Source organism: Pelobates fuscus, chromosome 7, assembly GCF_036172605.1.
Source record: "Pelobates fuscus isolate aPelFus1 chromosome 7, aPelFus1.pri, whole genome shotgun sequence".
NCBI lineage: Eukaryota > Metazoa > Chordata > Amphibia > Anura > Pelobatidae > Pelobates > Pelobates fuscus.
This window is the reverse complement of record NC_086323.1, coordinates 26,016,634-26,044,477: the sequence shown is the minus strand read 5'-3', so window position 1 is coordinate 26,044,477 and position 27,844 is coordinate 26,016,634. Positions and strand designations below refer to the sequence as shown.

Below are 27,844 nucleotides of genomic sequence, written 5' to 3'. Positions count from 1 at the left end.
TATATAGTAAAACAAAATATCTAATTACAGTGTAGGGATGTTCATTAAACGTGGACTCAAATAGCAAATTTTAGTTTGTAACAGACAAGTTCTACATATATATATATATATATATATATATATATATATATATATATATATTTTATTTTTTTTTTCTTCTTTAATTAGTTTTTTTCCCCCAAACTTTTCTGGCTCAAAATTTGCATTTCCCTTTGGAATTTTCCACATTTCACAGTATAGTGCAAAACCCTGTTGGTTGTCAGTTCACCACAATTGACTCTTTACTGAATAAAGTCTACATCACGGGTGCTCAAAAGGTAGAAAGATCCCCAGATGTTTTGTCATTCTAAAGACATTCCAAAGACCTGCAACGCATCATGGGAGTTGTAGTTCTACATCTGGGGATCTACCTTTTTGGCACCCGTGGTCTACCGTGTATAAGACACTACTCTGTCACTGGTACTGTACATTTGTGCAAATTCATGTGTGATTGTAAACCAATAAATAACTTGCAGATGTATGAAGAAATGTGAATCTAAAAACGTAAACTGTAGTGTTTTGCAAAAAAGGTCGCTAATGTTCCTGTATTTTATACTGTATTTCTGTGAGTCTGACATTCTGTAGTTCCCATAAGATTTTGGAAGAAAATGAGTGTTATTTCAAGGTAAATTGACTCTTTTGGACAGAACCTGAAGCTTTCATGCAGTGTGATATCACTGTGCATCCTCTCCTCCTATTAAATATACTTGTTTTGATTAGTTAACATGGTGTCTTTAATTGTTATGATTATTCCTACATTGTGAGTTCTATTTATATTCACAGCAACCATTCTAATTACACTGGCATTCAGCTTGTCACTAGAGATAAGTGGCACACAATCTATGTTGAGGTGTCATCACATCTGTTCTTTCTCAGCCTGCAATCACAGGGTTAATAAGAACTGTGCAGGAGTTGTGCAGTCAGTTTAGGTTAAACAATAATAAACAGTATTGCTCCCCTGCTTTCTTTCTGAGCAAGTCAGCTGTCGAGGACTACGTTTGCTAACATTCCCACTCAACCAAAAAGCTGGCTGAGCATCATGCGTGACGTAGTCCTTACAAGTTGTGGAGCTAGAGGCTCTTGCAGTCTCAGGTGAGCACTCTCTCCATCCTTTGCAATCACTCCCAGCACGTGGTCTGCCCTGATTGGTTGCCTGGGGGAATATTTCCGACCAATCAGACTGAGCCAGCTGTGAGGACCAGTTTGAGAGATACAGTTTCTCATCACAGCCAGCAGCACAACTTGTCAGGAGCATCACCAGTGCCTGTCTGCAGCCAGGGAGCCATTCAGCTCTACAGGTGATTTAATCATCCATTGGTTTCTGTCCATGCATCTCTTGATGCCATTTCCCTGTATCTATTTCACCTTCTCCTCTGTATCTATTTCACCTTCTCCTCTGTATCTATTTCACCTTCTCCCCTGCAACTATTGTACTCTCTCCCCTGTATCTATATCACCCTATCCCCTGTATCTATTACAGTCTCTCCCCAGAACCTCTTGCAGCTTCTTCCCTGTATCTATATCACCTTATCCCCTGTATCTATTGCAGCTTTTTCCCTGTAACTCTTGTACTATCCTCTACACCTTTATAAGATTATTCCTTCTAACTCCTGCAGCCTCTGTTCAGCTTTCCCCTGTACAACTTACAGCCTCTCCCCCTGTACATGTTTAAGGTTTTCCCCTGTACCTCTTGTAAAGTGTTTCCTGAACCTTTTGCAGCTCCTCTTCTCTAACTCTTGCACTTTCCCCTTTACCCTTTGCAGCATCTCTCCTGTATCTCTTTAAGCTTCTCCTTGTTCCTCTTGTTGCCTCTTTCCTGTACCTATCTCAGCTTCTCCTCTGCACCTCTTGCTACTTCTACCTACTGCAGCCTCTTCATTGTACTTCTTTCAGATTCTCCCCTGAACCTCTAACAGATTCTCTTCTATAATGTTTGCACTCTCCCCCCTGTACCTCTTGTTGCTTATTTCCTGTACCTATCTCAACATCTCCACTGCACCTCTTCCAAATGCACCTACCTAGATAGTTATAATTTAGATTTATTGTATAAACCCCTTCAAGAATAATGCTTTGGTTTTACTCACTGGAAAGCAACTGTAATTAAAACCTAATGGCAAAACATAAGCTAAAAACGTTGGATATTTTCTTCAAATTATTTTTAGCCTTAATTCTGATCTGTACAGAATAAATAGAGGGGTTATTCTTTTAACCCCTAAAGCACTTCAGAAAGCTTTAATCATTCGATTTGGCCACAGGTACAAAGTGTTGCATCACACTGCATCTCTTCAATTTACATTTATGCATGATTTCTGGGCACGCCAGGTGCTGTCTACTTCTTTCTCAAGAACGTCCTGCTCATGAACCTCATACATACAACACATTGTACATATGTTTACTTTAACATATTTGTCCATTTGAGTTCCTTCTAAATTTTTATTTTCTTGCATTTTGCCGCCTGCCTGTATAAAGCATTGTGGTTAATTCACTAAACTAATAATTATGACGTATTGACAAAGGAATTGCAAATGTTCCACTGAAATAAACTAATTTGAAAAAGTTTTCCAGTTTCGTATTTCTGCCATCTCAGTTATTTTGTCATAATGTTTTCATATCCCTTGTTGGTTCTTCACAACTCCCAATTCTGCTGTGTGCAAAACATTTCAAACTTTTATCACACCGATTTCCTGTATCTTCAATATGTACCTTGCAGCTCATCTTTCCATGTATCTTGCAGACTGTTTATTCACACACTTGATGTGTTGCTCCAAGCACCTTGACCACTGCAGTGATTTTAAGTGGTCATGGTGTCTGGGGCCTGTATGTGCAATGTTTCCCTGTGAAAGAGCTATCCTGAATTTAACCCTTTTGCTGTCATAGGTATAACTCCACCTCGGGCAGTGTCATTGGGGTGCATTTAGCCAGCCAAGAACAAGACGAGGATCGTACTAGGTCAAGAACTTTGCCTCGATAATGGAACGGAGGTAAATTTTAGTTTTGTGAGATTTTCTGTTTATTGTTGGGGGGTTTTAAGTTGGGGGACAGGAAGGCTTACTCTAACCAAAAACGTTTTAAGGTTACATAGCAAACTGGGATTTATGGAGAACTGAAAAGAAATAGCAAAAAATAAACTAGAATAACCAAATATGAAATAGTTTCCAAGCTCAGCCACTTTTGGCCTCACATTGGCAATCCACTTGTACTCAGATTACTGTCTTTCTGTATGATATGTGTAACACTTTTAAGAAGTTTTAGGGTGGCACCGTTCCTTCCTCACTCCGTTAATCTGTCCCCTAGTCTCCACTGCTTTAAAAAACTAAATTACTAAAAACTATCAATTAAACGTAAAGAATTACTTTAGTATTAGGAATACAAAAAATATATTCACAACACTAATGTTTTCCTCTGCCCTGCGTCCCCCTCCCCAGCAATGTTAAAGGTTAAATAACCCTCTATTCACATAGCTGATTCAAGTGCCAATCCCCCTTTGCACTGGGTCTCGCTCCACCTCCTCCGAAGTCAGCTGATGGGGAGACCTAATGCGCATGCGCAGCAAGCGCTGCACGCACATTAGGCCATCTTCATGGGAAAGCATTGTCTCAATGCTTTCCCATGAGGTCTTCCTTGACACTGGATGTCCTCTTGCAGAGTGTGAGGACGTCCAGTGTCGTTTCACGGAGTCAAATACAGTGAAACTCCAGGAAGCACCTCTAGACAGCCACTTAAGGCAATCTTAGTTTTGCAAAGGAAAACATTACAATTTCTCTAAAATTACAATGTTTTACATTGCAGGACTAAGGGTGAGAGGGACAGTGAGACAATGAGATGAAGTTGTCTGTGTGCCTATAGTGTCCCTCTCCCTCCCCTAACCCATTTGATTCTTCTCCTGTAACTGTGTGATAAAAAAAAAAAAAATACACTTAATTGTAAGCTATTCTAGCAACCTACTATTCTTTGCATGAAATCCATTTTACCCTTACAGCTTGTCTCATTTTACCCCATTCCCCTTAAAATGTAAGCTCGTTTGAACAGGGCCCTCAGCAACTTCAATTACCAACTTGTCTCGTTGCATCTAGTTGTTTGTTAGTGTGCATGTTGTACAGCGCTGTGGAATATGTTGGAGCTTTATAAATGAAAAATTGTAACATCACAACTATTTCTCTTTTTCCTTAGGTGTCCTGTCGCTCACTATCCAGACATGAAGCTGTTCTTGCTGTTGGCAAATATATTTTTGTCTGTGTATGCAGAGACCATTGTTTATTTCCGTGAACAGTTTGAGGATGATGGTAATATGTCTTTGATTATACTATTCACTGCTCATCTCTGCAATCTACCATGATCAGCCACAATACTAAAACCACTGACAGGTGGCATATAGTTACAATGGCACCTGTCAAGGGGTGGGATATATCAGGCAGCACGTGAACAGGCAGTTCTTACATTTCATGAAAAAGCAGGAAAAACAGGGCAAGTAAAAAGATCTGAGTGACTTAACATGGACCATATAATTATGGCTAGACAACTGGGTCAGAACATTTTCAAAACGGCAAGTCTTGTGGATTGTTCCATACTTTTACCTACCAAAAGTGGTGCAAGCAAGGATCATGGGTGCCCAAGGCTCATTGATGCACGTGGGAAGCAAAGACTAGCTCATCTGGTCTGATCACACAGGAGAGCTACTGTAGTTAAAATTGCTGACAAACATAATGCTGGCCATGAGAGATATGTGTCAGAACACACAGTGCATGGCAGTTTGCTGTGTATAGAGCTGCGTAGCTGTCCACTACCGAAGGTCCTTTCAGTGGGGATGTGAGTATCAGAACTGGACCATGGAGCACTGAAAGAAGGTTGCCTAGACTGATCAATCACACTTTCTTTTGGATCTGGTGGATGGCCAGGTGCGTGTGCATTGTTTACCTGGGGAAGAGATGGCAGCAGGATAGACTATGGCAAGAAGGCAGGTCGGCATAGGCAGTGTTATACTCTGGGCAATGTTCTGCTGGGAAACCTGGCATTTATGTGGATGTTACTTTGACAAGTACCACCAACCCAGAGATTGTTGCAGACCACGTACAACAACACTTCCTGGCAGTGGCCTCTTTAAGCTGGATAATGCGCCTTGCCACACTACACAAAATGTTTAACGAACATGACAAAGAATTCAAAGTGTTACCTAATTCTGCAGATCTTAAACTGAATGAGCATCTGTGGGATGTGTTGGAACAACAAATCCAATCCAGGGAAGCCCCACCTCACAACATGTAAGACTGAAAGGTTCTTCTGCTAATATCTTGATGCCAGATGCCACAGGACACATTCAGAGGTCTTGTTTTGTCCATGCCTCAACACATCGATGTAATGATACTCACCTGGTCCTTGGGCTGATCAGTAATAACCCCATTTGCCTGAATCCCAGTAAAGAAAATTCTGCTTGCATTCAGAGTTCTTAAAGACACACAGGGGACATTTCAGTCACAGCTTGGTTCACGTCAGTCTGGCGTCCCCCTTCACGCACGTTACGGGGCCACAGGCATAACATGGACCAATCAAATCACACATAACAGCATTTAAACTCCTCTGGATCTATTTACTGTGTACTAGCATGGTTTCTGTTCTCAGTAGGGATATGCATGGGCAAAAAATTCAGTTCGGCACTTCAGAAATGCAGGACTTCAGCAATTCAGGAGTTCGTTTCGGTTCAGTACTTCCAAAATTCGGGACTTCGGCAATTCGGAATTTGGCACTTCAGCAATTCCCTAAGCCTAACCCTAACCCTACACCTAGCACTACCCCAAAACTAACCCCTACCCTAACATAACCCTACCCCTAACCTAACCCCTAACCTAACCCCAACCCCTAACCTAACCCCAACCCTAACCTAACCCTACCCCTAACCTAACCCCAACCCTGCCCCTACCCTAACCCTGCCCCTACCCCTATCCTATCCTATTAGGGTAAGGGGTAGGGTTAGGTTAGGGGTAGGGTAAGGGCTAGGGTTAGATTTCTGTCATCATTCCCTTAATTTTATCTCCATATCCTGTTTTGCCACTTTTCAGAAATCCGAAGCACTTCGGCACTTCCGAAATTCGGCACTTCGGCAATTCGGTTTGGCACTTCTGACATTTGGAAGCATCCGAATGTCTGAAATTTGTCCAAATTTTAATTCGGACCAAAACGAATTGTACATGTCTAGTTCTCAGTACCCTTTAGTGCATTCCTTGTTACATTGTGATATTTCTGGAATTGACCTTGGCTTAGTTCTTGACTCTGGCCAGTTTTCATTCACGCTGTCTCTCTGTCATCCTTAAATAGACTTCTACTTGACAACTTCTCCTCTCTATTGTACATTTAGCTCGACCAGTCTTAGGACTGTTAATACATCTATTTTATCCAGTCTGTTATTGTTATTTTAGGCTCTGTGTATTAGGGTACTTCTCCGTGACATCAGAGCTGATTTGGCACCACAAAGGGGACCTACATGGTATTATGAAGGTAGTTTTATTGTAGTGGCTGATCAGTGTTTATCTTTAAGCATATAGTTACTTATGCTTCCTGTCTTTGCCTGTGCATCCCACCATAAGACTTGTTCTATACCCTAGTATCATGGAAGGAGTTTTAACTCCCTAGGCAAAAAAATCAGTTAGAATCTGAAAAAGGTGTAGAACTGCTTATGTTATTTTGATAAGTTCCCCCAATGTCTCATGAACAATGCATGACATTTTGAATGTTTTGCTTTAACAGAAATAGTTTTGGGGAATACCAAGCTTTGTTGTCTTTTTCTTAGCTATGCTGCCAATACCTTCATCATTTCAACCTACATTAACCTATGTTTGTTTTAACTTATATTGCAGTAATAGTTGTTTACCATGTTATTGACATGTTCACTAAACGTACATTCATTTACAGAAGAATGGGTGAAACGATGGGTGCAGTCTAAAAGTAGACCTGATTACGGTATATTCCAACTTACCTCAGGGAAATACTATGGCGATCCAGAGAAAGATAAAGGTAGGTCGCAAAACGCAACCATATTCATGAAAAGGTGTATCAAAATATCAATAAATATTAAGAAAAGAAAAAAAGGCCCATATGTAGAAATGGTAGGAGACAAGACAAATTGTATGTACAGAACATGAACAAACTTACAGTCTACGGATTTCTTTACACATAAGGTAAAGGTAATGTGCATATAAATCAACTTATATTGCAACTTATTTATAAAGAATAAAAAATATTTGCAATCTCTTGACAAGATAACACATCTTTTGCTATTTGGTATATCGCAACTTATATGTTGTCTTCGGGTTCACTATTTTAAGGCTACCTGTGGGTGTTTGCAGAGCTTACCAATCAATGTGTCATGATAGTATTGATTTTGATGCTGGATGCTGTCCTCCTGTAACTGTTAGCAGCGCTCACCAATTTTTGTGTCATTTTGAAATCTGATGCAGAACTGAGCTATGACCTCATGCATCCTTCAATTACACGATTCCAGTGTACATTCCAGCGTATATGCACTCGTGCATGACACAGACCTATATACAGGCTGTAAAACTACATAAGCCCCTTTTGAGCTCAGACACATTGCCATGTTGTGGTTTCTGTGTGATTCCAGTAGTGCCGGCCTTCTCTGTCTGATATTCTGTTTTTGATTCAGCTTGTCCTGACATTGCTGCTCTCTGTTATTCCTGACCTAGCCTGGCATTTCCTAAATGTATATCTCTGTGTTGCCCTAGACCTTGGCTTGTTCTCTGAGTTTTTTCTTGCCGTTTCACCTTCTATAGGCTTAGCGTTACCCTTGGCCACTCTAAGGACCTGTAACACGCTGCGGTCCTTTTACTTTGTCTATTTGGACATCACTGGTCCAAACTCTGCGTGTTGGGAATATCCTTTACCTTGACATCTGTTGTACACAGCAGTGGAATATGTTGACACTCGATAGATAATAATGGGAGTAAGACATAAACTATCAGGAATTAATTAAAATGGTAGTCTAAGCTCTTTAACCACTATAGTGCCTGTCCTGTATTTTGATAGAATTCACTGGCTAAGATTGACAGCTGACACTCTAAGCCGTTGTATTTTGTTTGAATAGGAATGAATGGATATATCTTTTGTGGAAGGGAAAATTCCGCTTTACAAAGCATCTGAGGAGGACACTTACTCCAGGGCCATAGGAATTAATTCAGGCATGTCCCACTGGGTTCTATGAAAATTGCTTAAGGCAAAGTTGCGGAGCACTACGTCTGTGGTCAGCAGGGAATAGACAGAAGGCATCAAAATGGTGCCTCAACTGAGACACTTAATTATGCCTTTGGGGAATCCAGTTGAGAAGGTTAAAATGCACTCTTTATTTCTTGATTAAGATATATGACTAGAAAGTTCACGGTGTAAAGAGCTACAAACCCATAGCTTCATAAGTTTCGCACAAATTGCTCAAATTTATTCAGAGGAGCTACATTTATAGGAAGGTAATCACAGGGATAGCTAGACTTCCTCTTTAAGGATGTCAGAAAAGAGGGACCCTGGTAAGTGTCAAACGATTCAAAAACAGTATAACTCTTATGTGGGGGATGGCCCTCTTTTCTGACATATCTAAAAATCAATGTAGTGGTTATGGTGCCTAGAATAACTCTTTAAATAAAACTTAGACTCTTGTGGTTATGACAACTCTTGTAAAATTTATGCAAGATGCTAAGTACTGACGGCTTGTGAGTGATGGTGATGAAATCTGATTTAAAATGGCTCTGCAAAGATTGTGCTTAATTTAATTCTGTTCTCCCAGGTATACAGACTATACAGGATTGGAAGTTTTATGGAATTTCTGCTCGATTTGAACCCTTCAGTAATGAGGGACAGACACTGGTGATTCAATACACTGTGAAGCACGAACAGGGAATTGACTGTGGCGGGGGCTATGTCAAATTATTCCCCGCTGACCTAAACCAACTGCAGCTGAACAGGGAATCTCCATACTATATCATGTTTGGTAAGTCCTCACAATTCCTTAGAATTAAAATATTATCTATTGACATTGCTTTATTAAAGGGCAACCCTCACGTCACTGGAAATTATATAATTGAATAAAACATTGAAAATCACCTATAACGTATGGTAATCTTTTTTTCGTGTGACGCTTTGTTTTCTATTAAAAATAGAATTAAAAACTTCACAATCCAGTTTGGTTCAGGCACAGCCAGGGCACGTATTGGAGAAGGTGAAATAGAACCACTTTGGGTTATGTATAAAAAACTGCTGGGTTCTGAAAAGTGGTACAAATATGTAAAAGAGGAGTGGACCAATGAAATGTGCCTGCTGGTTCCACTGGTTTCCATGGTGTTTGCCCCATGTTTACTACCTTAGACCACCTTTCAGAACAGGAGTGTTTACACATAGCCCCCTGTGTTCTCACACACATAAGGTATTTCAGTGTTTTAAGATGGTGGAGCGCCAGACCCAGAAATTGAATCCTCCCTATACAGTAAAAAACAAAGCAAACAAACCGTGCAATTCTCCAAACCTGCCAAAATTATTTAATTTCAGCTTTTTAATATTTCCCCATTCTCTGTTCATATATTTCTGTATTGTTTTTCAGGGCCTGACATTTGTGGGACAATCCATGAGAAGGTGCACGTAATCTTTAATTACAAGGGAAAAAATCATCTCATTAAGAAGAATATAACGTGCAAGGTACGTGGTGGTTAATCTGGCACGTCTTTACCCAGCCCCCCCCAAACAGAATTTTAGCTATTTTTCTTCTATTAAATATTACTTTATTTCATATTTATGCACGTGTTTGTATTGTTAAACGTAGCTGAACTTAGCATACTCAACCATACCATTGTTAAAATAGAAGCTAGTTACTAAATCAAATACCAACAGGGTTACTTATTGAAGTGATATTTGTCTGTAATTCAAAGTGAATTTGAAGCAGTTTTGGCCTTAAATTATAAATTCACGTTGAATTCCCCAAAATTCTAACTTTACTAGTTAACCCTGTAAATGTCACATTTTTGTTGTAGTGATAACAAGGCCTGTGCAAGGATATATCCTATTTTATCATCAGTCAGTCCAGTTCACATATTCTGTAGGAGCTTAAATAAGGGACAGAAAGGACAATTTGTCCTGGATCAGAGGAGGGATCGAAGGAAAACCTACCAAGGAGTTTATATCTGATGTTATCACACAGCGACCCTACACTAGTCACAAGCTTTCACCATATGAATAATCCTCATTTATTAAAATTGGGACACTAGACATGAAATTGAGCAGTGAAACATGGGTCCCATCAATTGGGATTATCCTTATCATATCGGTAAAATGATCAGCTATTCGTGGGTACCCATCAGTACTGCATGCTGGTACCCCTTACATTTTACAATGTAGGAGAAAAGCAGAGACTATTTTCTTAGGTATCAAACTTTTTGGAACAATTTCACATCAAATAAAGTGCTCTGTAGGCATGCTATGGAAAGTTAAAAAATATATAGTTAAACATATGTACTGTGCATCGCACACTGTTATAAAGTATTTGATTAATCAACACCTGCTACTATTCATCTATTTTCCTGCTGTGCTATCCAGGTTTTGGATCTGATCCCCTTAAATTGTTAAAATTATTAATTTTATAATAAAAATAAAATGGCAATGTATAAGATAACACTATAGTGTCATTATAGTGAGGTTTTTTTTAAAAAAAAAATTTTGATCTACTTTTTAATTTTGCTATTTTAAAATAGCATTTTTTCCCCCGAGACCCTTAATAAGTAATTGACCCTCTAGGCCAGGTGATTTGAAATGTTGGGAGGTATATAATGTCACAGTCATGACTTGATAAGTTGTTGCAGTGTCATTACAGTGCTGCTCTAACTTTGCTCGATATTTTAGACACTCCATTTTGACACAGTACATCGTTATTTTATATTATCTAAAATTAGATCAGCTATGTTTTTGTTTGTTTGTTTTGCAAAAGAAATGCCCCGTAAGAGTTTTCAATAACTATTCTCCTTTTACTAAAACGAATCCTCAATACACACCATAATGAAACTGAGTATGACTACGGTTACATTGAACCATAGCTTAGGCAATTGGCATAAATGTGCAATACCCCTCTAAATGTAAACTTCTCTCTGCCATTGTCTTCCCTCTCTCAGCACGATGAACTAACCCACTTGTACACCCTGATATTGCGTCCAAACAACACATACGAAGTGAAGATTGACAATGAAAGGGCGGAGAATGGAAGCCTTGATGATGACTGGGATTTCCTGCTGCCCAAAAAAATCCAAGATCTCAATGCAACAAAACCCCTGGACTGGGACGAGCGAGTGCAGATTGTGGATCCTGATGACAGGAGACCTGATGTAGGGAAAACAAACACACAAATTAAAAGAAAACAAACATAAAAATTGTGGGCTTTATTTTAGTGAAGGCTAAATTGCAAACTATAGGCATGAATAGCTGAGTGGGACACTTTTTAAAACTCGGCTATTTTCGCCTAAAGTTTGTAATTCTAATTTCAATTAATCACAATTCAAAGTTTAACAAATGAAACCCTTGAAGGTTTCTTCGCAAAACCAGATCAAGAACAATTCTCCAACTGAAATTTGGCCTAAAATTTGCAATTTCTTCATCAACGGTCCACAATTTCCAGTTTAGTGAATAAGCCCCATAGTAAATATGTAAACAAATATCAGGCACACTGAGTGGACTATACTATAGATCAGGGGTAGGCAACCTTTTAGCAGCACTGTGCCGATATAGGATTGTGATGTCCCGTAGCGTGCCGGTCCTATTTTTTAAAATTTAGGTGTGTATGCTGCCATATTCTGCTTGTGTTATTTTTACTGCAGTTGCTTTGCATCATTGTATTTGTGCGTATATGAGCTATTATATTGTATATGTTCATTAGTAGTTTATGGTATTGTGTATGATACATATGAATGTGGGCTGTGTATGAGGGCTGCTTGTGGAATTGTGTGTGGATGGATATGTCCCATTGTGTGTTTGGTAGTGTGTGTGGGCTGTTTGGGGTATTGCATGTGAAAGGCTGCATGTGGGGTTTGTGTGCATCTATGTGGATTGTTAGCGGGTTACGTTTGTGCAGATTGTGTGTATGTTTGTGTGTGGGCTGTTCGTATTATTTGTATAAGGGGAGGGTTATTCTTAATTTCTGTGTTATGAATGTAAATTAGTGATAGTAAAAATGTCTATTTACTGTGTATACCTGTATTCAATATCTACTCAAAATGGCTGCTAGAGCACCCGCTCCCACCGACTAACTACCTCGTGTAACAAGATGGTGCCTATATCCGGAGTAAAATCCCGGGATGATGGTGACATCACGCCTCGTAGGATGTGCATTAGATAAGACACTTAACACCTAACCAATTAGAGATGTTTTCTCTCTGTTATCTACATTTTTGCATATGATGTATTTTTGCCTTTATAAGTGGCTTGCCGCCCCCTGAGTAAAGATTCCGAAGTTTTTTATTAACCTGATACCTGTGTCTCAGTGTAATTTACTTCAAAACGTGCACGCATTTATTTTAACAATTTGGAAAGGAGCAGATACTCAGATAAACACTTGGTTTGATCCACAATATCTGTGTATATCTAGCAGTATGGTTGGCTTCCCTGGGTTCCAGTGGGGACCAGGCTGGCCTGGTACAGGTCAAAGACAGGAGCTGCAACAGCAGCTGCAGGCTGCTCTACTACGTTGTGGATTCCCATTCACAAGTGCTTGGAGGAAGTGATCTGAGATCATTTCCTCTATGTGCTGCAATGCTTAAATTGAGGATTGTCCTTCACCATCTTTTCATATTAGCAGATATTTGAAGTTTTACTGGGACTCCTGATAGGCCAGAGCCTGTTTGGCTCTAGCAGCCTTGAGTGCCGTGCAAAGACACCTCGAGTGCCGTGCACGGCACTAGTGCCGTAGGTTGCCTACCTCTGCTATAGATACTCGCAAAAGCTGTTTCAAATATACAGTAAACGAGACAAGTTGAATGATAATTGCAATGGCTCAAATGAGAGTTGTGCATATCTCTGGTGCATACACATCGCTCGTTTTTGCAGTGAGATCCAGGCTTTGTTGATGTTGTTATAACAGGTATGCTCAAGTTGAGTGAATGGGCTGTGCAGGGAATATAGATGGTAGACAGAAGAAAACAAAAGTAGTGAAACCTAATTGCATATTTAATGGGATTTTAGTGCTATAGGGTTGGCAGACTGTCCGAAATTTAGGTTGAGTGAAAAGGACTAAATGTAAGCCATGCTCACTTCTTATTGTAAATGCATGTTCTCAAGCTTGGACCCATGTTTGGTATTTCTTTCTCTATATTATTTTTTCCTGTGTTCCGTTGCAGGACTGGGAAGAAACAGAATTCATGCCAGATCCAGATTCAAGGCAGCCAGTCGATTGGGATTCAAGCATGGATGGAGAATGGGAGCCTCCTACTATTCCAAACCCAAAATACAAGGTGCGCTCATGAAGACAGACACAGAATATGAGGTTACAAGCATGTGACTAGCATTGGACCCTAGTTCCAGTAGATATTCTTAGTCACCTGTAGAGGCACTCGTTCACAACCTTGGTATCGAACCATGTGGACTCTTTCAAGTAGAAAAATCAATCCACGTGGTAATGATCAGTGCAGGGGAGTCTAGAGTGTTCTCAAATCAGGACAGATGAAAATTAACAGGGATAGTCCCTTGATTAGTCTGATTGACCCCTTATCGAACAGGGCTAAACCATCTCACTCTGCAAAGGGCCATTCGGAATGCTAAATCTGGACATTGCTCACACTATTAAACCATGTCAAGATTTAGCAGTCAAAGATCTGAATGAGCTTAAATATGGCCCAGATTTCAGGATAACTAAAGTCAGAACCAGAATAATTAAAATCCGGGCCCAGATTTAAAAAATCTGAAGTATCTGCTTGCAGGCTGTGCTAGCTGGGAGGGGCAATAAAAGTAATAGTTATAAAATAAAATATATATATATATATACTTACCATCATAATCTTTTTTTCTTCTACATCCTTTCTTAAACCACAAAAAAGGACAAAATAAAATGTACAATAGTGCGACAAATCTACTGAAAATAAAAAAAACACCTGATTCACAAAAATGTGGCCAGCAAAAATCAAAAACCCAACGCAACAAAAAAAAAAAAATAGATCCATCTTTGCCTTACAAGGCCTCTGCGCAGAAAGAGCTTCAAGGCAGGCAAAACCTTTATATGACCTTTATAAAGGCTTTTCCACTCTTTGAATACTCATTAGAGGGTTGTGATTGGTTGGCTAAAATCTCTTTTTTTTTTTAACATTGTTTTACTAGCGTTGCCAGCAGGCAGAAATTATTTCAAATTATCATTCGCTTTCAAAAAGCAAGTGAACAAAAATTTGTGAATAATTCAAGTCTGATTTTTTTTTAAATCAATGCTTTAGTAAATATGAGAATTGCCATTCCTGTTGGAATTCGGCCGTTTCCACGAGGGTTTGTTCAATTGGACAAAATCTGATGTTTAGTGAATTATCCTGTAAGCCTGCTTGTTGATGATAATTGTGTTCTGACATGGCTGCAGGCTTAACAAAGCCACAAGACATTCTGGTCCAATAGAGAAGAGATGATTGAGCAAAATCAATAACAACTGAAGATTAAGAAGCAGAGTGATAACAAGTATGAGAGTGCAGGCTGAATGCCCAGTAACTGAGCAATAACTGAGTCATTCTGGAATTTAAATAGGGAATAAGGCACCAGGAGCTACCTACTGAGCACCAAACATGCAAATTTGTATTTCACCTTTGCGATATATTCAGGCAGAAACTTTCACTTTTACTTCAACAGGATTAGATCAATGAAAGGGACTTTGTGAGTCTAGCCTAGGACAATGTGACAGATCATGTGGACTTCAATAGAGAACATGACTGTGACCTGGGCATAAATGTTCTCGTGCATTGTTTAAACACTCACCTGCTGCTATTGACTTAGACCCAGGGCAGGAGTTAGGATTGTGTAGTATCGGCAGCAGTAATACCCGCTGTGCCACCATGTGAAAGAAATGTTCCTAATGATGAATTATTTTGTGTTATCCAGGGCATATGGACGCCACGAATTATAGACAACCCTAATTACAAGGGGGAATGGGTTCGGCCAGAGACAGATAACCCAGATTTTGTTCCAGATCCGACTATTTATATATATCGCAACATCGGTGTAATCGGCTTAGACCTGTGGCAGGTGAGTTCTCACCAGACACTTAAAACACTAAATCACTAGAAAAAGGATGTCAAAAAGAAGCAAATTAATTTGAGATTGTTGGCTTTGCATCAGAAAATACAGACAAGTGGATCAGCGCTATTTGACCAAACCCAAAAAATGGAAAATATTAAATAGGTAGGTAGCACACCTTTAAATGTAAGACTCCCTCTTGGCCCTACACACAAAATAGAGTAGTAAAAAGGATAGGGAAAGGAGGTTGCGCCAAAACAATGTGACTCTGATACAGGTAGGTAGGGATGTGCATGGGCAAAAAATTTGTTTCAGTTCGACACTTCTGAAATTCGGGACTTCAGGAATTCGCCAATTCAGCACTTCAGTTTGGTTTGGCACTTCTGAAATTCGGCACTTTGGGAATTCAGGGCTTCGGCAATTCCCTAACCCTACCCCTAACCCTACTCCTAACACTAACCCTAACACTAACCTCAACACTACCCCTAACCTAACCCTTAACCTGAACCCTAACCCTACTAGGGTTAGGTTAAGGGTAGGGTTTGGGCTAAGGTTAGGATTAGATTCCTGTCATCATTCCCTTAATTTTCCCTCCATCTCCTGCTTTGCCACTTTTCAGAAATCCGAAGCACTTCAGCACTTCCGAAATTGGGCACTACAGAAATTCAGCACTTCGGCACTTCGGAATGTAGTAAATATATAAAACAGAATGAGGGAAATATAATAATAAAAAAAAAAAATGAATATTAATATAGAAATGTCCAGTATAGATTCCAAAAGAACCTTTTTTCAGCGAGTTTTCTTCCGCCTGGATGCCAAATGGGAAGAATTCTTGGAATCCATATAAAAACAAAGAGAAACCAATAGTGTAATATATGGCAGAAAGTGGTGTATGATAAAAAAGTCTATGGTCCTACTCACTTTTTTTAGAGCTTTAACCAGCTCTAGTATGGTAGAGTACAGTGGTACAATCCCCACTTATAGGATACGTGAACTGTTGGTGGTTGTCTCAATGATATGAAGACCATAAAAAATAATTTTAAAAAATTATAAAAAGGAACAACAATAGTGCTCACTATATTAAAAACCAGGAGTGTAGCCATATAAGTGGGTACTCACATTTGGTTGAGCAGACGAATGTTCAATGGGTAGTGCGTGAGTGGTATAATCCCCACCTAGGATTCTTTAGAGTAGTCCTCACTGGAACAAATAAAATCGAATGCCAGGCAGTAGAGAAGTAAAAGTATAAAATAATAAAAGAGTAAAATGGCACACTCATGTTATAAAAGTAGCCAAAATACCTTTATTAACAATATTAAAATATCCACAACGCGTTTCACCTTTAAGTGGAGATATCCCCACTTGATAAAGCCTTAAAGGGGAAACACGTTATGGATATCTTAATATTTTTAATAAAGGTATTTTGAAAAAAATCACAGTTGATTCTTCTGGCAAGTTTATATTTGTGTTCTTTTGGAATCTATACTGGACATTTCTATATTAATATTCATTGTTTTTTATTATTATATTTCCCTCATTCTGTTTTATATATTTACTACATCCCGTTTTATCAGCTTTTTGTGTTGCCTACCTGTATCAGAGTCATATTGTTTTGGAGCAACCTCCTTTCTCTATCCTTTTTACCTTTGCATCAGTAGTACCTGAAAAATATTTCTAAAGTTTTTTGTTAACAAAACTTTACTGGACCATTAAACATCACAATGCAGTGAACTCTAAACTAAATTAAAAAATTGAGCATAAAATATCCAAGCTGTGATTAGAGCTGAGTTGGTGAATGTTTCAAGCTGCTGGTTGCCTACATGTTGTAGTTTGTGACAACAGTGTGACTACACTCTATGTATGAAACAGCAGCAGCGACAACAAACCACTATGTGCATATCACATTACCTCCTACCATTGGGAAGGATGTAATTGGGACTGTGATGGGTGGACCTCTAGGGTCATGTCTAATGCGGCTTGCATCGCTGGTGGGTTTAATTGGAAAATGGGAAGTCCGGTTTGAATGTCCTTTGAGCTGACTGGTCAACGAGCTGGCCTGTCTCACTCAGGACTGCACCTGCGGAAGTTTGTTCATAAAGATTTTTGGACTTTACGCCTATTGGCAATTATTTTTATGACTGGTACGGATCACAGCATAGAGAAAAAGGGGGAAAGTACTCATCCTAAAAATGACCCTTCATTTGATTTAAATAGTTCATATGAGTGACAGTGCCTATAAGGTTAATGGCTTTGCCAGCATAAACACAGTGCCAGGTTGTTGAATAAAAACTAGAATGCAGTACTTATAGGGGAAAGCTTAATAACAACGTTCAAGGCAAACAAATTAAAACAGGGGCAAGCCACATGCAAATGGGGTCCTATGGGGATAGAGGGGAAATAACCAGGACACTTGGGGAGGGGGGAAAAAGGCTGACCCTAACTTCGGCCGCGATGCGGGGCCTGCTGGGGAAGAGGGGATCACCTCCAAAATTTGTAGACTCCTCTGGGAGAGCCTTGACCCACGGTATGGGCCAAAGCCGTCTGCCATAATGGGGCACGCATAAGCCGAGGAGACGCAGGAGGTCACGCACAGGCACTTGGGAGGGGGGTTCATGGGGGGAAGCCCACTTTGAAGGGCAGGGGTACAGGAGTGTGGCCCGCCACAGAGTCTCCCCAAACCCAGAAACCCTACAAGGTGGCGCAAGAGCAGGCTACACAGGACTACCTAGAGCCTTCAATTTGTAATTAGGAAGCATTTCATAAGCCCCTGAGATGCTGGACATTTCTACTGACTTCACCGCCCATACCGGGACTGCAAATATCGCATCCTCACAACTAGAGGTGGACGGAGGAAATATGAGGCTGGGGGAGGAGGTGAACTTGGACTGGGAACGATGTTTGCTATTGTTATTGGGAGAGTGCTGAAGCTAGGTTTATAACCCCCTCACGGGGCCCGAGATCACACACACGGAGGTCTTGCCTCATTCTAACGGGAGGGGAAGGACTAGGCAGCGTATTATGGGCGCAGGTTAATAAGCTGACTCTCAGATGGGAATGAGGAGGGAGACTAGGAAGGGCCCTAAACCACCACCCCATGCGGGTGTCCGACAGCGATATCCCAAGACCTCTTCCCCGCAGGCACTACAGCAGGCCTGCGAAATCCCCAAGACTAAACATAACAGATCCTGTAAGAGAGAAAGGAGTAGGTACAGACGATTAGGCCCACTTGGGACATGACAGGGGACACGACGAGCTCCCCCCACCCACGTCCCGACACACGATTGCACCCCCGGGGCCCTGGGACTAGATGGGCTGGGCCGGAATCCCCCACGCACTGACAGGGTACAGCTAACGTTAGTTAAACTGACCATATAAGATCTACCGGTAACCTTATGCCTCCCGTAACACCTGAGCGCTCTCGGCCAGGGGGGGGGGGGCGACACGAATCGTATACACTACAAGTTTGTTAACTATCACATCCCTGTAGATAGGGATCCATATTTCCTGCTATAGTTACCTTACCTCTACTAAATCACTGTAAATACACCAGGGGAATACTCCCCAACACAAATCATAGGCAAAGGCTGAGTCCTGCGCTAGTGCTCCAAGGGACCAGTATCCCCTAGACGGGCACCCTCCCAAAACTGGTGGGGAGGTGTGGGACACCCACTCTCCGTGGACCCAAATGACACCGCCACCACAGGTACCGAGTCACTGCAAGCCCGCACCGGGTTTGACACATTCTTTTCTTCCTACCCATGCCCTCTTTCCCCACTCCCCTCCCTTTCCCACCTCTCGTCTCACGAACCATGGGGACGAGGTTCGCGCCCGCGCCCCTCCATGTCTGGTCGAATAATGTCCGGGGACTGAATGTACCCGAGCGCAGATCCCATCTGTTGCGCTCCTTATGGGCCGAACGGGTGTCCGTGGCACTCCTGCAGGAGACCCACTTCCGAGGCAACGTTAGCCCACAGCTGAAAGACACACGATACCCGATGGGGTTTTTTGCAAATCACCAGATGGCCAAAAAGGCTGGATTGGTGATCCTGTTCGCAAACACGATACCGTTTGAGTGTGCGGCTACTATGGCGGACACTATGGGACGCTATCTGTTTGTAAAAGGCACTATAGCCGGCTGCTCTTACACTTTCGCTAGCATCTATGCGCCCAACACCCGGCAATCTAGATTCATTAGAAAGACGCTGCATAAACTTGAGACATTCCGGGAGGGCTTCCTCATAGCGGCAGGCGACCTGAATGTTGCCCTAGAACCGAGGACTGACACCTCTAGGGGGACTAGCTCCCCCTAGTCATACGGGAGGCGCTCCGAGGCTCCGGTCTCATGGATGGCTGGAGGGTGCTTCACCCCGGTGATAAAGACTTCACTTACTACTCCACGTTACACAAGTCTTATAGCAGGCTAGACTATATATTTATGGCCCATGCTACTCTCAGCAGAGATATGGCCCATGGGATGGTCTGACCACTCCCCGGTATCAGTAACACTTAGATCCCCCCTGTATCGACCAAGAGATCATCAGTGGTGGATGAATGAGTCAATACTCAACGACGCACCAGTGACGATGGAACTCCGATCGAACGCTAACCACATTCTTTGAGGAGAACGAATCCCCGGAGATACCAGCCCTGACGATATGGGAGACACATAAATGCGTTATCCGAGGGCAACTGATTAAGATATGTACCCAGCGGCAGAAAGTACAGCGACAACGAGTGACTATACTGACTGCGCAGATCTTGGCGCTGGAAAACACTCACAAGTCCACCCAGTCAGACAACAACTAGAAAGCTCTACTGGAAGCCAGACAAGCACTGAGAGACATCCTGCACCGCAAACTGCAATACACTATACGTAAATCACATCGTTTTTTTTTTTTTATGAATACTTGGGCAAATGTGGCCGCCTTCTGGCCCGGACGCTACAAAAACAACGCCGACTGTGCCAAATCACAAAAATGAAAGACATGGCACAGGTAGCCACGCAGCTCCCTGACAAGATAGCCGACGCATACCACAGTTTCTATAATGACTTATATAACCTACCCCCAGACGACAACGCAGACGACTGCTCCCACAGAGACATGCGAATTGGAAACTACTTGCAACAACATGACACGAAAACCCTAAGCCAAGATGTGGCAGAAGAACTGGAAGCTCCAATTACACTAGGAGAACTTCAGGCTGCGTTGAAGGGATCCAAGCTCAATAAAGCCCCGGGCCCGGACGGGCTACCGGTCCGATACATCAAAGACTCCTGCCTAAATTACTCACAGGACGCAACTCCCTACAAGACGGGGGGGCACTCCCAAGAGATGCCCTATCGGCAACGATAGCAGTCATCCCTAAAGAAGGCAAAGATCCAACCAACTGCGCAAGCTACCGGCCAATTTCACTCCTGAACGCGGACCTGAAACTCTTCACGAAAGTCCTAGCGACACATATAGGAGGAGTGCTGCCGGACTTAGTCCATCCCGATCAGGTCAGGTTCATTCCTTGTCGGGAAGCAAGAAACAACACCATACGAGCCCTAAACGTCATCCAGGCAGCCAGGCGCTTTGCGCAGAAGGTCCTTCTCCTTTCCACCGACGCAGAGAAGGCCTTTGACCGGGTGGATTGGCGATTCATGCTGGCAACACTCAGAGCAATGGGCTTCGGCCCACATCTAATGGCGTGGATCTCCTTCCTGTACATGATCCCGTCGGCTAGGATACGGATCAATGGAGCTCTCTCTAAGCCGGTACATATACGCAACGGGACGAGACAGGGGTGCCCGTTGTCCCCCCTTCTGTTTGCCCTCTCCCTGGAACCTTTCCTGGGGGCGGTCAGACGGGACGGGGGCATAGGGGATTTACCCTACGGGGACAGGAACATAAGGTGGCCGCGTATGCAGACGACATGCTGTTCTTCGTTAGCGAGCCGATAGTCTCCCTCCCGAACCTCCTGAGGGCCTTCGCTGAATATGGACAGGTATTCAACCTGAAACTGAACACGCATAAATCGGAGGCGCTCCCCATCTCGACAGGAGAGATGATGACTACCCACCTTAAGACCCAATTTGCCTTTACGTGGTGTCACGTCAGGCTCAAATACGCGGGAATCTGGCTGACGGCAGACCTGGCCCAGCTATACACACACAACTTCGCACCGATGATACACAAGCTGGGGTCAGATCTGATACGGTGGGCAGGACTATGCATCTCGTGGTTCGGGAGAATGAATGCTATTAAAATGAACCTCCTACCCCGACTCCTGTACCTGTTCCAGACCATACCAATCACTATCCCGAGGACCTTCTTCCGAACGATGGACACAGCCATCACCAAGTTCTAAGGCACCCAGACTGAAAAAACTACACCTCCGCCTACCCAAGGCACAGGGCGGTGTGGGTCTTCCATCAATTCTGGATTACTATAGAGCGACACATCTCCATAGAGTCGTGGACTGGCATGTGTCCAAAACTAGCAAACAATGGATACACATGGAACGGAGCCAAATGGATGGGACGATCCCGGCCGTGGTGTGGCTCGGGGGCTCCTTGACAGGCGCGCGCTCCCGCAACCACCCGCTCATTGGAGCGACGCTACGAACCTGGTATTCCATAAGGACCACCCTAATGCTGACCACCACCCCGGGACCACTGACGCCGATCACGCATAATCCAGACCTGGCGGGGGGCCTTACACCACAAGATATCAAGGCCTTCAGAGACTCGGACTGGACGTACATACACCAATGGTGCACAGGGGACTCGCTGAAGCAACTACAGGATCTGATGCCAGAACGGACACCATCAGGACTAGATAGATTTCGATACTTCCAAACTAAAACCTACTATCAGTCCCACTACGGGAGACATCTTTTCCACAGGTCCCTGACAGGATTCGAACAACTTTGCACAAAACGCAAACACCTGTGCAGAGGAATCTCGTACCTCTATACAATGCTTCTCACTGCAGCCTACACCCCTTAAACACACTACGCGCTGGGAAGAAGCCATGGGAGTCGCATTGACGGACCCCTAGTGGATGAAAATCCATATCTTGACACACCAAAGTTCAATGTGTACCAAATAACAGGAACTCAACTTTAAACTGTTGACCAACTGGTACAGGACACCTGAGAGAATACACAGGATGATACCGGATGCCTCGGCGACCTGCTGGCGCTGTGACGAAGAGGTAGGCACGGACTTGCATATTTGGTGGTCCTGCAGAAAAATAACCCCATACTGGCGACAAATACATTCACAGATCAAAAACATCACAGACACGGATATCCCGCTTCGGCCACTTCAGATGCTTCTCCATCACACCTCGCTACCCCTCTCGAAATACAAAAAGTCGCTAACTAAGCATCTACTGAACGCAGCCAAATTGCTAATCCCGAGAAAGTGGCGAACCACGCAGGTACCCAGCCTCCAGGAGTGGATGGAACAGGTTGAAGAAATCCATGGCATGGAGCAACTGACGGCTTCCCTGCGTGGAACCACAGAGCGATTCATGCAAACCTGGACACCTTGGCTGACATTCATCTCCGGGAGACCGACATAGACAGCGAAACCTAAACACACCGAAGAGCAGGACACACGGAGGCAAGGGATGCTTGGAGCGCGAGGGCGTCTCTCTGGACCGTGGGCACGCTCGGCCGGACACTGTGGAGGGGTGGGGGGGGACACCGTGCCCCCTGGGACAGAAACACTGAAATGACCCTACCCTTCCGTCCCCTCTTATCTTTTTTTTTTCTCTCTCTTCTTCTTCTTCTCTTTCCTTCTTCCTCTCCCTTTATCTCTCCCGCTCCCGACCGCTATGTTGATATAAGCCCGGGGCGGACCGCACCTACGCACCTTGATGTAAACTTAAAGCCCGAACAGTCAAAATAGCACGCGACTCAGACGTGATAGCCCATGCGATCGCACAGACTCCGCAAACTAAGGGGAATGGGCAAGCCGGCTGCTACTGGTAGGCATAGCAAGGTCGAAGGCCCCAGTGACCGCTGACAATCTATCAGCCACCGCTGTCTAAATACATGACGGGATTCGACACAAGAACACACGAGACAGAGTAACGACACCTAGTGACTGACTGCAGCGAGAATGGCACGGGCCTGAATAAAAAAAAAAAAAGAAGAATTTACCTGCTAACTTGGGCCTAACCCAGGGCGAAGCCCGGGAACCGGCTTCACGGATAGGTAGAGGAGGGGGTCGGCAAAGACCCATGGTTTAATCAAATGCAGTATTTCCTATATGTTTTGCTACATAGACTCGAATTGCATCACCTTTTATTGTTAGATAAGTTGAAACTAAGATATACACACGTATTGAAAGCTACAGTCTTGCTATGTAAAACCAATGTTATATCCTGACGTTGTACTTTGACATTGTACTAAATTAACCTCTGTTCGTATTTCAATAAAAAGAGATTGACAAAAAAAAACAGGGGCAAGGAAAAGGCAGAGCCAAGGTAGTCCAAAGGTCAAAATCCAGGCAGCAAGGCTCAGAAGCGGAGAGAAAGCCAAGGGTCAAGAAATGCAGAAAGCAGGACAAAAAACACTGAGTGTTTACTAAGACACAGCACAGAATAACTGAGCAATGATATCTCAACTGTTACAGTTTGAATTGGGCGCCTATTAGAGGCCATACCTACTCTGACATGTCTGTATGCCACCCTATTGGTGTGTAGGCTGTCAGAGGTCTTGGGCTGCCATGGGAGCTCATTAGGTTTTAGCCGCGCCCACAGGGCTGTCATGTGCCATAGAACGAACGTGAACGTCTCCCTGGCCTCTTATGCTTCCCGGGAGACATGATGCGGATCGTGTCCCGTATCCTGAATTTGCGCATGTGTGCGTTTGATACTCACAACTCGGTGGTGCATTTGGAGCAGCGACTGATTCGATGAAAGTTGTAACACACTGGACATGTTCTGGTGACTTATTGAAAACAAAAACCATGTATTTAATTTTCACACAACCTGACTGAGAAAAATATATGTTAACATGAACATTACTGTCACAATGATTTATTGAGATAGGGACACAAGCTTCAAGTTACTGTGAGTTTTATTGCTGTGGAGCTCTGTGATACACTCATACACACTGCTTTTACTGTTTAACAGAACAATAAACACAATAGTCTCTGGAATTTTGAAAGGATGAAAAAAATCTAATACTCGGCCATAACCACTGAAACACGTAACACTTTAAATCTTTTACTTCCTACAGGTGAAATCTGGAACAATATTTGATAACTTTCTTATCACCAATAATGAAACATTTGCTGAGATTGTTGGAAATGAGACATGGGGAGAGACAAAGGTAAGAGATTGTAAAATCATACATTTTCTGTGTGATTTCATCCACTCGCTGCTGCTCCCCTCTTTTTTTTGTATATTTTTTTTGAGTAGAGTAGGCATCTGGCGTGTGGCCAGGCACGTGCCCACCCTACCAAATGAAATTGCCTAAAATGCAGGTCAGTCTTTGTGCCCCCTTCTGGGACGAACTATGGTGGCCACCTTACTGCCTTAGGCTTGTGATGACAATGCTTAGGGCCAGATGATCATGATTTTATCATGGGCATTTATGGGTATAAGAATTGCATCACATGGGTCTGCCCCCCAAAAATACCTATGTAAATGATGAACAGATTTATCCTAATTGTATTTTACTGTTTTCTACTTACAGGATCCAGAAAGGGAAATGAAAGAAATAGAGGACGAGGAGAGAGACTCGAAAGACGAGAAAAAGCAGAGGTTGAAAAGGTTACATAAGGAGTTTGAAATGTTGGAAAAAATGGAAAAAGACAAAACCTTTGATGCAGAGAAATATAATCTAAAAGATATGATAAATAGGATTCAAGGGAAAGATGAAAAAAAAACAAAAAAGATAGAGGAGTCGAAACCAAAGGAAAAACAGGAAGTGCAACAGATAGAGGGAAAGAAACAGGAAGAAGATACAAAACAAGTAGAGAGTGAAAAATGGGAAGTGTGTGAAAAACAGGAAGAGTGTGAAAAAAGGGAAAAGGATAAAAAGCAGGAACAAGATGGAAATCAGGAAGAGGAGAAAAAACAGGATCAGGATGTTAAACAGGAAGAGAGTGTGAAACAGGAAGAAAATGAACAACAGGGAGAGAGTGTAAAACAGAAACCAGAGACACAGAAAGACAAAAAACAGGAAGAGAGTGTAAAACAGGAACCAGAGACACAAAAAGACAAAAAAGAGGAAGAGAGTGTAAAACAGGAACCAGAGACACAGAAAGACAAAAAACAGGAAGAGAGTGTAAAACAGGAACCAGAGACACAGAAAGACAAAAAACAGGAAGAGCGTGTAAAACAGGAACCAGAGACACAGAAAGACAAAAAACAGGAAGAGCGTGTAAAACAGGAACCAGAGACACAGAAAGACAAAAAACAGGATGGTGGAGACTGGCAAAGGGAATTTGATGAGAAACAGGACACAAAATCTGAATCTAAAGATGAACTGTAAAACTCTACAACACAACTTCAAATGTTTGACTTTCCAAATGTTTGTGGACTAATGTTCCCCAGAATTCTTAGTCAGCTAGCAGACGGTGCTGGAAGTCATAGTTTTACAACACAAGGGGGGAGTGCAATAATGTTTTAATTTGGAGATTTTTTTCATTCCTATGACAGAAACTGCTCCTGCCTGTATAGAATGTCATAGAGCGTATGTTTCAAGATAAAAGTGATTTTATACCAATTACTCATTATGCAGCAGAAAATCACAGAGGAACATTAGAAGTTTTTCTTAATGGAGTGGGGTTTCCGAATAGCATCGTAATGCATTTCCCCAAGGACGTCCATAAGATGGCCAGCTCTAGAAGATATTACATGAACTCGTCAAGAACTATGAAGATCTTACAAAAGATGTATTCTTATAAACATGCCTGTTGTTTTATATTTTATTGGCACATAGTATGTAAATATGTTCACTGGTTTTGGGGTATCTCTACTTACAACCTGTTATACTGTCTGCACTCTGAAAGGTTTGGAGCATTTTTACATAAGTTTTTATCACGCCGTGTTAACCTTCACAAAATCCCAAAGCTTATAGATGTACAAAATTAGTGCCTTATTGTTTGTTGTTTTTAGATAAAATATTATTTATGCAATAATATTAATTAGTAACAGGGGCATCCCTTTTATACTGTAATTTATTGGAATGTAAAATTAGCCATCAACTGCCCCGAGTTAAAAAATGTGTGTGCCCAGAATTACAGGGATGATTTTTGGGACCCATTTGCAGAAGTAACACAAGTACCAAGCATTTATAGTATATTGTTGTGTTACCTTAGCACTGCCAATATTTGTAAACTACAATTCAGCAGTCCAAAAATGGTGATTCAATGCTTTAGTGTCTTCTTTAACTTTTGAGTGTCGGTGTCTCTGCATTTACTATCCTTTTTTAAAGGGATATATTGAGCACCAAAACAACTTCACTTAATGAGGTTCTTTTGGTACATCAACCCTGTAATTTCTGTCCGGTAATGTAAAACATTGCCGTTTCGTTGGCAATAACAACGGCTACTCTAAATTATTTTAGCCTGTATGTAGCAGTTTGTTTTTAATTCCCTCTTTAGTGAGCAAACTCTAATGTTATGATGAGATAAAGGACTAATTATCGAGCAGTGAAAGTAGCAATGTTGTAAGAAATTTGCAACTTGGCTTTATTGGAGATTTGTGCTATTTCAGAATAACATTTGCAAGTTGCTCTCCATGCCAAAAAAAATCTGCTGTTTAGCGAATACACTCTACAGTGTCATTCTAAAATAGTTTTTTTCCCTCAATACACAGATCTCTCTTTCCAACATCAAAGTTTTGTACGTAGTCAAACTATTTAGAATGTCCTGCAAGTCCTTCTTCGGAGCTTCCATTAGCTCTCCGGAGCTAAGGCCTCCCCTAGCTCATTGGCTGAGAGTGTCAGCTGGTCACTCATAGCCAATGAGCTTAGTCCTGCACTGCTAGACTTAGCACAGACAGAGAGCTCCCAGCAAGCGGACTAGATAAATGTGAGGGGGTGGTGGGTAGGGGGGGTTAGTGCCCTGTTGTAAGGAGTGTTCCTTCAATTATATAACTTAAACACAACCTATCTCATCAGAAGAAGCTGTATAATTCACAGCAGTGAACTAAAGCAAGTTGGATCTGGATACCTAGATGATATTTGCCATTATATGGGTCCAACATTATGAGTTTGGTGTTTTGTTTTGTTTTTACAAATATGTAGTAATTATAAAAATTTTTACTAAATAATCTAAATCATGGTAATTTGGATGTTATAATGCTGCAACTCACAAGGGCACTTTATGATACAAATCATATAATTGAACATAATGCAATGAATTCTATTAAATAAACAAATAATAAAAATAAGTGTACTTAAACAAATGGACTTTGTGCGATTTTGTTTGCCCGCAACAGGTGATACATCTATGACGTTCGCCGAGCAAGCTAATTCGGCAGGTCTATGTAGTGAGTAAATAGCAGTGAAATTATTATCTAGTATTTAGTTATATGGGTAAGGTTAAATGAACACTCCTACTCCT

At 42.0% G+C, this 27,844-nt stretch overlaps 1 protein-coding gene across 2 annotated transcripts; it reads left to right on the top strand.

Annotated features, from left to right (window-relative positions):
* Positions 1–779: 779 nt before the first annotated feature.
* Positions 780–26,532, top strand: LOC134568553 (calreticulin-like). 2 transcript variants are annotated; one of them, XM_063427195.1, is made up of 11 exons: positions 780–1,337; positions 2,917–3,020; positions 4,210–4,322; positions 6,943–7,044; positions 8,822–9,025; positions 9,632–9,726; positions 11,190–11,399; positions 13,404–13,517; positions 15,136–15,279; positions 24,508–24,600; positions 24,967–26,532. In XM_063427195.1, exons 2-11 carry the CDS (start codon positions 3,010–3,012, stop codon positions 25,765–25,767), a joined length of 1,887 nt encoding a protein of 628 aa, XP_063283265.1. In that variant the 5' UTR covers positions 780–1,337; positions 2,917–3,009; the 3' UTR covers positions 25,768–26,532. The 2 variants fall into 2 exon arrangements, with proteins under 2 accessions (XP_063283265.1, XP_063283266.1); XM_063427196.1 differs by lacking the exon at positions 780–1,337 and having other exon boundaries at positions 2,679–3,020.
* Positions 26,533–27,844: the final 1,312 nt, after the last annotated feature.